Source organism: Oncorhynchus clarkii, chromosome 22, assembly GCF_045791955.1.
Source record: "Oncorhynchus clarkii lewisi isolate Uvic-CL-2024 chromosome 22, UVic_Ocla_1.0, whole genome shotgun sequence".
In the NCBI taxonomy this organism is placed as follows: Eukaryota; Metazoa; Chordata; class Actinopteri; order Salmoniformes; family Salmonidae; genus Oncorhynchus; species Oncorhynchus clarkii.
The window spans coordinates 51507769-51521063 of record NC_092168.1 but is presented as its reverse complement, the minus strand read 5'-3'; the positions used below and the strand labels follow the sequence as shown (position 1 = coordinate 51521063).

At 45.5% G+C, this 13295-nt stretch overlaps 1 protein-coding gene across 2 annotated transcripts in view; it reads left to right on the top strand.

The window, feature by feature from the left end:
- Positions 1–13295, top strand: part of LOC139381006 (myosin X, like 3) — a 144749-nt gene that overhangs the window by 127196 nt on the left and 4258 nt on the right. For both annotated transcript variants that reach the window (XM_071124232.1, XM_071124233.1), the window contains exons 33-36: positions 1324–1447; positions 10880–11050; positions 11640–11765; positions 12301–12462. In XM_071124232.1, coding sequence (XP_070980333.1) covers positions 1324–1447; positions 10880–11050; positions 11640–11765; positions 12301–12462 — 583 coding nt within the window. The remainder of the gene's footprint in view (positions 1–1323; positions 1448–10879; positions 11051–11639; positions 11766–12300; positions 12463–13295) is intronic.

Here is a 13295-nt window from a genome sequence, read left to right as displayed (position 1 = left end):
TGTGTGTGCTTTGGGGACCTTTAACAGAATGTGACTGGCAGAACGGGTGTTGAATGTGGAGGATGAGGGCTGCAGTAGATATCTCAGATAGGGGGGAGTGAACAGGTGTTGTGTGTGGAGGATGAGGGCTGCAGTAGATATCTCAGGGGGAGTGAGGCCTAAGAGAGATTTATAAATAAGCATCAACCAGTGGGTCTTGCGACGGGTATACAGAGATGACCAGTTTACAGAGGAGTATAGAGTGCAGTGATGTGTCCTATAAGGAGCATTGGTGGCAAATCTGATGGCCAAATGGTAAAGAACATCTAGCCACTCGAGAGCACCCTTACCTGCCGATCTATAAATTATGTCTCTGTAATCTAGCATGGGTAGGATGGTCTTAGTTTGGCAGCTGGGGTGAAAGAGGAGCGATTACGATAGAGGAAACCAAGTCTAGATTTAACCTTAGCCTGCAGCTTTGATATGTGCTGAGAGAAGGACAGTGGACCGTCCAGCCATACTCCCAAGTACTGGTATGAGGTGACTACCTCAAGCTCTAACCCTCAGAGGTAGTAATCAGACCTGTGGGGAGAGGGGCATTCTTCTTACCAAACCACATGCCCTTTGTTTTGGAGATGTTCAGAACAAGGTTAAGGGTGGAAAAAGCTTGTTGAACATAGGGAAAAGTTAGCAAGACAACACAAACAGATCTGGGACCAGTCTACATGACCCACAAACCTCTTTGATGTTTTAGCAGAAATATAGTAATAATGAGGGTCTGAAATTGGTTTGGTTGATTGACTGATTGGTTGACTGATTGGTTGACTGATTGGTTGGTTGACTGACTGGTTTGGTTGGTTGACTGATTGGTTTGGTTGATTGACTGATTGGTTGACTGACTGGTTTGGTTGATTGACTGATTGGTTTGGTTGATTGACTGATTGGTTTGGTTGACTGACTGATTGGTTGACTGACTGGTTTGGTTGATTGACTGATTGGTTTGGTTGATTGACTGATTGGTTTGGTTGATTGACTGATTGGTTGATTGACTGACTGGTTTGGTTGATTGACTGACTGGTTTGGTTGATTGACTGATTGGTTTGGTTGATTGACTGATTGGTTTGGTTGATTGACTGATTGGTTTGGTTGATTGACTGATTGGTTTGGTTGATTGACTGATTGGTTTGGTTGATTGACTGATTGGTTGATTGACTGATTGGTTGATTGTTTGGTTGATTGACTGATTGGTTTGGTTGATTGACTGATTGGTTTGGTTTGGTTGACTGATTGGTTGATTGACTGATTGGTGTGGTTGATTGACTGATTAGTTTGGTTGATTTCCAGGCTGTCAGGCAGTGAGGAGGTGGAGGAAGAGGGACAGTGGAGGCTCTACTTCAAACTCTACTGTTTCCTGGATGTAGAGAGCATGCCCAAGGAAGGGGTGGAGTTCGCTTTCATGTTCGAACAGGTTAGTCACCTCCATTTTGTTTTATTATTAGAAAGCACCTGAGTAGAAAAGTGTATACAATGTCGTGCTTTAGAGTCTTTTCAATTGCAATTCATTGACTTGTTTTAAACCTTCTTAGTTCTTCTTGCAATTGTTCTGTCCTCTTCCCTTTTTTTTGGAAGGCTTAAGCAAGCGCCCCGTTCCCATAGAAACCCTTAGCCAGAATAGCTGTATCAATTCACTGACCTTTGTCTCTTTAATGTTGAGATTTCTACATGCTCTACTCAGATACAAGATTCAGAGTGTTGCAATGTTGTTTTTCTTTACTAAAGGGGCAACTCCTTGTAATACTCTGAGACGCTCAGGGGGTTCAAATATGGAGGACGAGGACAGGAGGTTGATAGGCATCAAGTTTTTTTTTTTTTTAGTTAATGTTTCAGTAGCTCAGAAGAAAGCGGACAAGTTCAATAAATATATATTTTTTAACAATCTGGGACAAGAGTTGTTGCGAGAAAATGGCGGCAGGGTCGAGGGAACAAGGGAAAACCCTGGGAAATGTACAAAAGTACAAAGGTACAAAAATGGAAAACAGTACTTTAGTAGCTCAGAACGTTAAGTTGATGAGAGTGACATGGAGTTTGAAAGAGTTGAAAAGCGAGAGGATGAAGGTTTTAAAAATGGAGGAGCAGATTCGGAACTGCAAGGTGTGGAGAGTGGAATGAAAGGAAAGGATGACGAAGTTGATTCTGGCCCAGTGGGATTTTCAGAGAGAATAGATCCTTCTGGCTGATCCATATATGGTGTCAGGTTGGGTGGAGAAGAGATTGTTGAGTCAAAGTAACTTAAAGTGGACTTGTGGTGATTTTTTTAGTGTGTTTTTTCCATCCAGAGGGAGCAGTTCTTGCTCTTAGGGACAAGAACTGACTTGTTTTGCTCTCTGGAGTAGGGCACTGAGTCTTTACCCAACAAAGTCATGTTCGGATGTGTCAGTTATCCAGTGAGAAATTTTGTCCCGAACCCATTATGGTGTTTTAGGTGCCAAGCTTATGGTCACATTGCAGCAGTGAGTAAAGGGAGATTTCTAGACGTGAGAAGCAGAAGGGCATGAGACAAAGCAATGTGCAGAAGTGGAGGCTGCTGAGGGGAGGACGGCTCATAATTATTTGTATTTATTATGGATCCCCATTAGTTCCTGCCAAGGCAGCAGCTACTCTTCCTGGGGTTTATTATGGATCCCCATTAGTTCCTGCCAAGGCAGAAGCTACTCTTCCTGGGGTTTATTATGGATCCCCATTAGTTCCTGTCAAGGCAGAAGCTACTCTTCCTGGGGTTTATTATGGATCCCCATTAGTTCCTGCCAAGGCAGAAGCTACTCTTCCTGGGGTTTATTATGGATCCCCATTAGTTCCTGTCAAGGCAGAAGCTACTCTTCCTGGGGTTTATTATGGATCCTCATTAGTTCCTGCCAAGACAGCAGCTACTCTTCCTGGGGTTTATTATGGATCCCCATTAGTTCCTGCCAAGGCAGCAGCTACTCTTCCTGGGGTTTATTATGGATCCTCATTAGTTCCTGCCAAGGCAGAAGCTACTCTTCCTGGGGTTTATTATGGATCCCCATTAGTTCCTGCCAAGGCAGCAGCTACTCTTCCTGGGGTTTATTATGGATCCCCATTAGGTCCTGTCTAGGCAGAAGCTACTCTTCCTGGGGTTTATTATGGATCCCCATTAGTTCCTGTCAAGGCAGAAGCTACTCTTCCTGGGGTTTATTATGGATCCCCATTAGTTCCTGTCAAGGCAGAAGCTACTCTTCCTGGGGTTTATTATGGATCCCCATTAGTTCCTGTCAAGGCAGAAGCTACTCTTCCTGGGGTTTATTATGGATCCCCATTAGTTCCTGCCAAGACAGCAGCTACTCTTCCCGGGGTCCAAACATATTAAAGCACTTACATGACATGTATAACAAAAGATAAAACACTAGCACATATAACATTATTACACCACTACATATCTACAATACATAATGCTTAATACCACCATACAACAATATCACAATGCATGTGTCTGTACCTTTGTGTGTGTGTCTCTTCACAGTCCCCGTTATTCTATAAAGTTGTGTTTTTACCTGCTGTTTTTTAAAATCTGATTTTACTGCCTACATCAGTTACCTGATTTGGAATAGAGTTCAATGTAGTCATAACTGTATAAGTGCTGGAATGCAGTGCAATTCATGTCCATTCCAGACAATTTTAGGAGCCGTCCTCCCCTCAGCAGCCACACCTAATGTGTAGTATGGGTGGAAAAAGTAGTGAGTTACCTGTAGGGGTTCCCATGGTGCTGGAGAGCTGTCCGGTGAGAGAGAGGCAGGTTGAGGTTGATTCTGTGTAGCTCAGTTGGTAGAGCATGGTGCCTGCAAGTGAGGTTGTGGGTTCAATTCCCACTGGGGACCAGAAAGAAAATATATGTACTCATTACTGAGGTTTTAATGGGTGTAGGGTTAGTTGGTAGTGAGGTTTTAATGGGTACAGGGTTAGTTGGTATAGTGGGGAGGGTTTAATGGGTGTAGGGTTAGTTGGTATAGTGGGAAGGTTTTAATGGGTACAGGGTTAGTTGGTATAGTAGTGAGGTTTTAATGGGTGTAAGGTTAGTTGGTATAGTAGTGAGGTTTTCACAGTTTCATCAGCAGTGGCTTGTCTTAGAAGACTGGTGAAGAAGTTGGTTGTGAAGGTTCAGGGCTGGCGTGGTTACACCTGGTCTGCGGTTGTGAGGCCGGTTGGACGTACTGCCAAATTATCTAAAACACTGTTGGAGGCGGCTTATGGTAGAGTAATGAAAATTAAATTATCTGGCAACAGTTCTGGTAGACATTCCTGCAGTCAGCATGCTGTGGCGTTGTGTGACAAAACTGCACATTTTAGAGTGGCCAGCAAAGGTGCACCTGTTTTATGATCATGCTGTTTAATCAGCTTCTTGATATGCCACACCTGTCAGGTGGATGGATTATCTTGGTAAAGGAGAAATGCTCACTAACAGGGATGTTAGTGAGCATTCTCAGAATTTGAGAGAAAGAAGCTTTTTGTTTGTATGGAACATTTCTGGGATCTTTTGTTTCAGCTCATAAAACACGAGAACAACGCTTTACATGTTGTGTTTATATTTGTTCAGTATATAAATGTTATGTAAACGTTAATGTAAATAAATGTTCATGTAATTTAATGAAAACATAAATATAATGCTGTCATTTAATGTCTTGTAAATATCATGTTCATGTCATTTAACTGTTTGTAATGTAAAAGTAAATAATTGTCTGGAGAATTCTATACTCCTGTTCATTTACCAATTCAATTAAGTTAGCCTCCGTCTGTTATATCAGCATTTGTAAGATACTAATAGAAAAGGAAACAGACAGAGGCCCAGTCTACCACAGTTAAATGTTTATTCACGGGAACGTTCTAAAGTCAAGAATACAAATCAATTCTCACACCCACACACATACACACACCCACACACATACCCACACACACACCCACACACACACCCACACACACACCCACACACACACCCACAAACACACCCACACACACCCACACACCCACACACACACACACACACCCACAAACACACCCACACACACACCCACATACCCACACACATACACATACCCACACACACACACACCCACACACATACCCACACACACACCCACACACACACCCACACACACACCCACACACATACCCACACACACACCCACACACACACCCACACACATACGCACACACATACCCACAAACATACCCACACACATACCCACACACATACCCACACACATACTCACACACACACCCACACACATACTCACACACACACCCACACACATACTCACACACACACCCACACACATACCCACACACACACCCACACACATACCCACACACACACCCACACACATACACACACCCACAAACATACACCCACAAACATACCCGCACACACCCACGCACACACCCACGCACACACCCACGCACACCCACACACACCCACAAACACACCCACACGCACACCCACGCACATACCCACAAACACACCCACACACACCCACACACACACCCACGCACACACCCACACACACCCACGCACATACCCACGCACACACCCACGCACATACCCTAGCACACACCGACACACATACCCACGCACACACATACCCACGCACATACACCCACGCACATACCCACGCACATACACACACACCCACAAACACACCCACACACACACACACCCACACACACACCCACAAACATACCCACACACACACCCACAAACATACCCACACACACACCCACAAACATACACACACCCACACACATACCCACACATACCCACACACCCACGCACATACCCACAAACACACCCACACACACCCACAAACACACCCACAAACACACCCACACACACGCACATACCCACAAACATACCCACACACACACCCACAAACATACCCACACACACACCCACAAACATACACACACCCACACACATACCCACACATACATACACCCACACACACACACACACATACACACACACACACATACCCACACACCCACGCACATACCCACAAACACACCCACACACACCCACAAACACACCCACAAACACACCCACACACACGCACATACCCACAAACACACCCACACACACACACCCACACACACCCACACACACCCACGCACATACCCACGCACACACCCACGCACATACCCACGCACACACCCACACACATACCCACGCACACACCCACACACATACCCACGCACATACACCCACGCACACACCCACGCACATACACCCACACACACACACCCACAAACACACCCACACACACACACACACCCACACACATACCCACACACACACCCACAAACATACACACCCACACACATACCCACACATACCCACACACCCACGCACATACCCACAAACACACCCACACACACCCACAAACACACCCACAAACACACCCACACACACGCACATACCCACAAACATACCCACACACACACCCACAAACATACCCACACACACACCCACAAACATACACACACCCACACACATACCCACACATACATACACCCACACACACACACACACATACACACACACACACATACCCACACACCCACAAACACACCCACAAACACACCCACACACACGCACATACCCACAAACACACCCACACACACACACCCACACACACCCACACACACCCACGCACATACCCACGCACACACCCACGCACATACCCACGCACACACCCACACACATACCCACGCACACACCCACACACATACCCACGCACATACACCCACGCACACACCCACGCACATACACCCACACACACACACCCACAAACACACCCACACACACACACACACCCACACACATACCCACACACACACCCACAAACATACCCACACACACCCACAAACATACGCACACCCACACACATACCCACACATACATACACCCACACACACACACATACACACACACACACACATACCCACACACCCACGCACACACCCACAAACACACCCACAAACACACCCACACACACACCCACGCACATACCCACAAACACACCCACACACACCCACGCACATACCCACGCACACACCCACGCACATACCCACGCACACACCCACACACATACACACCCACACACATACCCACGCACATACACCCACGCACATACCCACGCACATACACCCATACACACACACCCACAAACACACCCACACACACACACACACACACCCACACACATACCCACACACACACCCACAAACATACCCACACACACACCCACAAACATACCCACACACACACACCCACAAACATACCCACACATACATACACCCACACACACACACACATACACACCCACAAAAATACCCACGCACACACCCGCAAACATACCCACGCACACACCCGCAAACATACCCATGCACACACCCGCAAACATACCCACGCACACACCCGCAAACATACCCACGCACACACCCGCAAACATACCCACGCACACACCCGCAAACATACCCACGCACACATACGCACAAACATACACACAGACGCACACACATGTCCTGCTACACACACTGTCTCACTACCCAGCCGACAGAGATAGTGACCTTGTCCTGTCTGTCTCACTACCCAGCCGACAGAGATAGTGACCTTGTCCTGCTACACACACTGTCTCACTACCCAGCCGACAGAGATAGTGACCTTGTCCTGCTACACACACTGTCTCACTACCCAGCCGACAGAGATAGTGACTATGTCCTGCTATACTGTCTGTCTCACTTCCCAGCCGACAGAGATAGTGACCTTGTCCTGCTATACTGTCTGTCTCACTTCCCAGCCCACAGAGATAGTGACCTTGTCCTCGAGACGTACTCCCCGTTCTCTCCCAAATCTCTAGTCAGGTCGGCACCGAGCTCAGACAGTCTGTGTTTATAATACCATAAAGACATTGTTTTACCCTCATTCTGACTAGGACTACACATTTATTGATTATGATTCCACACATTATAATCAATACCATAAAATAATATGTTTCAGAGCGGAATATTCTAATCATTATTAACAGACAATTCTCACCTATCAATATGTTTGTGTCATTTAATGTTAATGTAAACATAAATATAATGCTGTCATTTAATATAATGTTATGTAAACTTAAATAGGATGTTAATGTTTTGGCTCAAATCCCCTTAACGGGATCGAGGATCGAGTTGACAGCAGCCAGTGAAAGTGCAGGGCGCCAAATTCAAACAACGGAAATCTCATAATTAAAATTCCTCAAACATACAAGTATTTTACACCATTTTAAAGATATACTTGTTGTTAATCCCACCACAGTGTCCGATTTCAAAAGGCTTTACGGCGAAAGCATACCATGCGATTATGTCAGGTCAGCACCTAGTCACAGAAACGCACAGCCATTTTTCCAGCCAAGGAGAGGAGTCACAAAAAGCAGAAATAGAGATAAAAATAATCACTAACCTTTGATGATCTTCATCAGATGACACTCATAGGACTTCATGTTACACAATACATGTATGTTTTGTCGATAAAGTTCATATTTATATCCAAAAATCTCAGTTTACATTGGAGCGTTATGTTCAGTAATGTTTTGCTTCCAAAACATCTGGAAATACTCAACATAAATGTTGACGGAAATACAAGGGTTATACATGGAATTAAAGATGTACTTCTCCTTAATGCAACCGCTGTGTCAGATTTCTAAAAAGCTTTACGGAAAAAGCACACCATGCAATAATCTGAGTACAGCGCTGAGACCAAAACAAGCCATACAGATACCCGCCATGTTGTGGGGTCAACAGAAGTCAGAAGTAGCATTATAAATATTCACTTACCTTTGATGATCTTCATCAGAATGCACTCACAGGAATCCCAGTTCCACAATAAATGTTAGTTTTGTTCGATAAAGTCCATAATTTGTCCTTTTTGTTCGTGCGTTCAGTAATCCAAATGCACAAGGAGTGAGCACTAGGTTCTGCCAAAGTCAAAAAAGTTATATTACAGTTTGTAGAAACATGTCAAACGATGTGTATAATCAATCTTTAGGATGTTTTTATCATAAATCTTCAATAATGTTTCAAACGGACCATTCCTTTGTCTTTAGAAATGAAAGGAAACGCAGCTAGCTCTCACGGGCGTGCGCATGACTGAGCTCATGGCATTCTGCAAGACACCTCATTGAAACAGCTCTTATTCTCTCCCCCTTCACAGTAGAAGCTTGCAACAAGGATCTAAAGACTGTTGACATCTAGTGGAAGCCTTAGGAAGTGCAATATGACCCCATAGACACTGTGTATTGGATTAGACAAAGACTTGAAAACCTACAAACCTCAGATTTCCCACTTCCTGGTTGGATTTGTCTCAGGTCTTTGCCTGAGTTCTGTTATACTCACAGACATCATTCAAACCGTTTTAGAAACGTCAGAGTGTTTTCTATCCAAATACACTAATTCTATGCATATTCTAGCTTTTGGGCCCGAGTAGCAGGCAGTTTACTCTGGGCACCTTATTCATCCAAGCTACTCAATACTGTCCCTCAGTCCCAAAGAAGTTAATGTCATATAATGTAATGGTATGTAAACATAAATATAATGTTAATGTAAACATTAACATGAGATTTGTCATTTAATGTAACATAAATATAATGCTGTCTTTTAAAGTAATGTTATGTAAATTAAATATGATGTGATTTAATGTAATGTAAACCTAAATGTTAATGTCATGTCACTGTGTTAACTAAACTCCAGACTAGCTTCAACACCATACAACTCTCCTTCCGTGGCCTCCAACTGCTCTTAAATGCAAGTAAAACTAAATGCATGCTCTTCAACCGATCGCTGCCTGCACCTGCCCGCCGGTCCAACATCACTACTCTGGACGGTTCTGACTTAGAATACGTGGGCAACTACAAATACCAAGGTGTCTGGTTAGACTGTAAACTCTCCTTCCAGACTCACATTAAGCATCTCCAATCCAAAATTAAATCTAGAATTGGCTTCCTATATCGCAACAAAGCATCCTTCACTCATGCTGCCAAACATACCCTCGTAAAACTGACCATCCTACCGATCCTTGACTACCGATCCTTGACACCCCATATACTACCCACCACTGCGACCTGTATGCTCTCGTTGGCTGGTCCTTGCTACATATTCGTCGCCAAACCCACTGGCTCCAGGTCATCTATAAGTCTTTGCTAGGTAAAGCTCCGCCTTATCTCAGCTCACTGGTCACCATAACACCCACCTGTAGCACGCGCTCCAGCAGGTATATCTCACTGTCATCCCCAAAGCCAGCACCTCTTTTGGCTGGTTTTCCTTCCAGTTCTCTGGAAGGAATTGCAAAAATCACTGAAGTTGGATACTGATATCTCCCTCACTAACTTTAAGCGTCAGCTGTCAGCTGTCAGATCAGATTACCGATCACTGCAGCTGTACACAGCCCATCTGAAAATAGCCCATCCAACCAACTACCTACCTCATCCCCATATTCGTTTTTGTTTTTCTGCTCTTTTGTACACCAGTATTTCTACTTGCACATCATCATCTGCTCATCTATCACTCCAGTGTAAATTGCTCAATTGTAATGATTCACCACTATTGGCCTATTTATTGCCTGACCTCCCTTATCTTACTTAATTTGCACACACTGGATATAGACTTTTCTATTGTGTTATTGACTGTACATTTGTTTACGTGTAACTCTGTGTTGTTGTTTGTGTCACACTGCTTTGCTTTATCTTGGCCAGGTCACACTGGCCTACCTGGTTAAATAAAGCGTTAGGGTTATATATATAATATATAAATACCTGGTTAAATAAAGGTCAAATAAAATACATGTCTCCTCCAGGCTCATGAGTCTCTGACCAGCGGTCACCTCCCGGCCCCAGAAGACACCCTTCAGCACCTGGCCGCTCTCAGGCTCCAGTTCCTCCACGGGGACGAGGCCCGGGGCAGCTGGTCTCTGGACACCGTCTACCCTGTAGGGAGGCTCCGTGCACGCATCCTGCACTTCACCAAGGTACTTATATATTTGTCATAAGCCCTCAGGTTTACAGTGCATTCGGAAAGTGTGAATAAGGTATTTCAGTTTTTAATTTTTAATAAATGTGACAATGTCTAATAAACCTGTTTTCACTTTGTCATTATGGGGTATTGTGATGTCATTATGGGGTATTGTGATGTCATTATGGGGTATTGTGTGTAGATTGATGAGGGGGGGGACATTTAATGCATTTTAGAATAAGGCTGTAACGTAACACAATGTGGGAAAAGTAAAGGGGTCTGAATACTTTCTGAATGCACTGTATGTATCTCTGATGTATGCATATGTATGTTGTCTTTGCTGGGGACAAATCCCACTGAATTTAAGTAAATTACACTATCCAGTGGGTGGTGCTCTGCAGATTGACCCTGTGTGGCTTGACACAACTGCGTGTGAGCATACATATGTACAATGTGTGCCATCTGGGGAGGTTGACAACTACGCAAATTTCAAATTTACGTTTGTATTGTATAGGTGGACTAACAATGTGGGGTTGTATAGGTGGACTAGCAATGTGGGGTTGTTTTATATTGTTGGACTAACAAAGTGGGATTGTTTTGTATAGGTGGGCGCGGCGGGGCCTGTGGGCCAAACCCTTGAGCGGAGGCGGACCAGCTTCCTGGACGGGACACTGCGCCGCAGCGGGCTGAAGACAGGCTCCATGAAGAAACAGAAGATGGAGGAGGAACAGGTAGCCTAGCGGTTAGAGGAGGAACAGGTAGCCTAGCGGTTAGAGGAGGAACAGGTAGCCTAGAGATTAGAGGAGGAACAGGTAGCCTAGAGATTAGAGGAGGAACAGGTAGCCTAGCGGTTAGAGGAGGAACAGGTATCCTAGCGGTTAGAGGAGGAACAGGTAGCCTAGCGGTTAGAGGAGGAACAGGTAGCCTAGTGGTTAGAGGAGGAACAGGTAGCCTAGCGGTTAGAGGAGGAACAGGTAGCCTAGCGGTTAGAGGAGGAACAGGTAGCCTAGCGGTTAGAGGAGGAACAGGTAGCCTAGCGGTTAGAGGAGGAACAGGTAGCCTAGCGGTTAGAGGAGGAACAGGTAGCCTAGCGGTTAGAGGAGGAACAGGTAGCCTTGCGGTTAGAGGAGGAACAGGTAGCCTAGCGGTTAGAGGAGGAACAGGTAGCCTAGCGGTTAGAGGAGGAACAGGTAGCCTAGCGGTTAGAGGAGGAACAGATAGCCTAGCCCTTGAGGAAGGTACTAATAAAGTATCGTTCTTGTTCAGATGCTGGAGATGTGGGTGAAGGAGGAGACTTCAGCCACCAGAACCTCCATCGTAGAGAAGTGGTCTAGACTTCAGGGACTGGACCAGCACACTGCCATGCTCAGATACATGAATATCATCAAGGAGTGGCCCGGATATGGGTCCACACTGTTCGACGTAGAGGTACCTACATGACAACACAGACTAGCGTCCTGTCCAGGGGGTGGCCTTCAAGCTGCAGAGCCCTGCGGTTGCAGGCGGTGCAGTTGCCGTACCAGGCGGTGATGTAGCCCAACAGGATGCTCTCATATGTGCATTTCTAAAAGTTTGTGAGAGTCTTAGGGGCCAAGCCGATGTTGCGTGTTCTTCAACGCACTGTCACACACACACTGTGTGTGTGGGCCATTTCAGATAGTCGGTGATGTGCACTCCGAGGAACTTTAAGCTTTTCACCTTCTCCACTGTGGTCTCGTCGATGTGGATAGGGGCGTGCTCCTGCTTTTTCCTGAAATCCACGATCCATGGGATCAAATAGTGGGCTTTTGCACAGATGTGGCTCCATCTATGGAGGCACGGTGGTCAGGCCTCTGCACGCTAGTTGTAAATGTGGCTCCCTCTGCCATATGGACATATTGATACACCAAGAGCTTGGCGGGTATCGAGGGGGAGTGTTGGAAACATTTTACACATTGAGAGAGGAACTGTTGTCATTCACAATGGATGTAGAAATAATCATTTTAAAACAGACTTGGTTGACTTTCTTTGTAATGAAACAAACTGAACAAACTGAATTTAAGAAAACAGGAGAAATTCAAAAACATTCTCCAGATGAGTGACAGAATCAGTAGGTAACGGGGCGAAGGGGAGGTAACGGGGCGAAGGGGAGGTAACGTAACGCGGAGAAGGGGAGGTAACGTAACGCGGAGAAGGGGAGGTAACGTAACGCGGAGAAGGTGAGGTAACGTAACGCGGAGAAGGGGAGGTAACGTAACGCGGAGAAGGGGAGGTAACGTAAC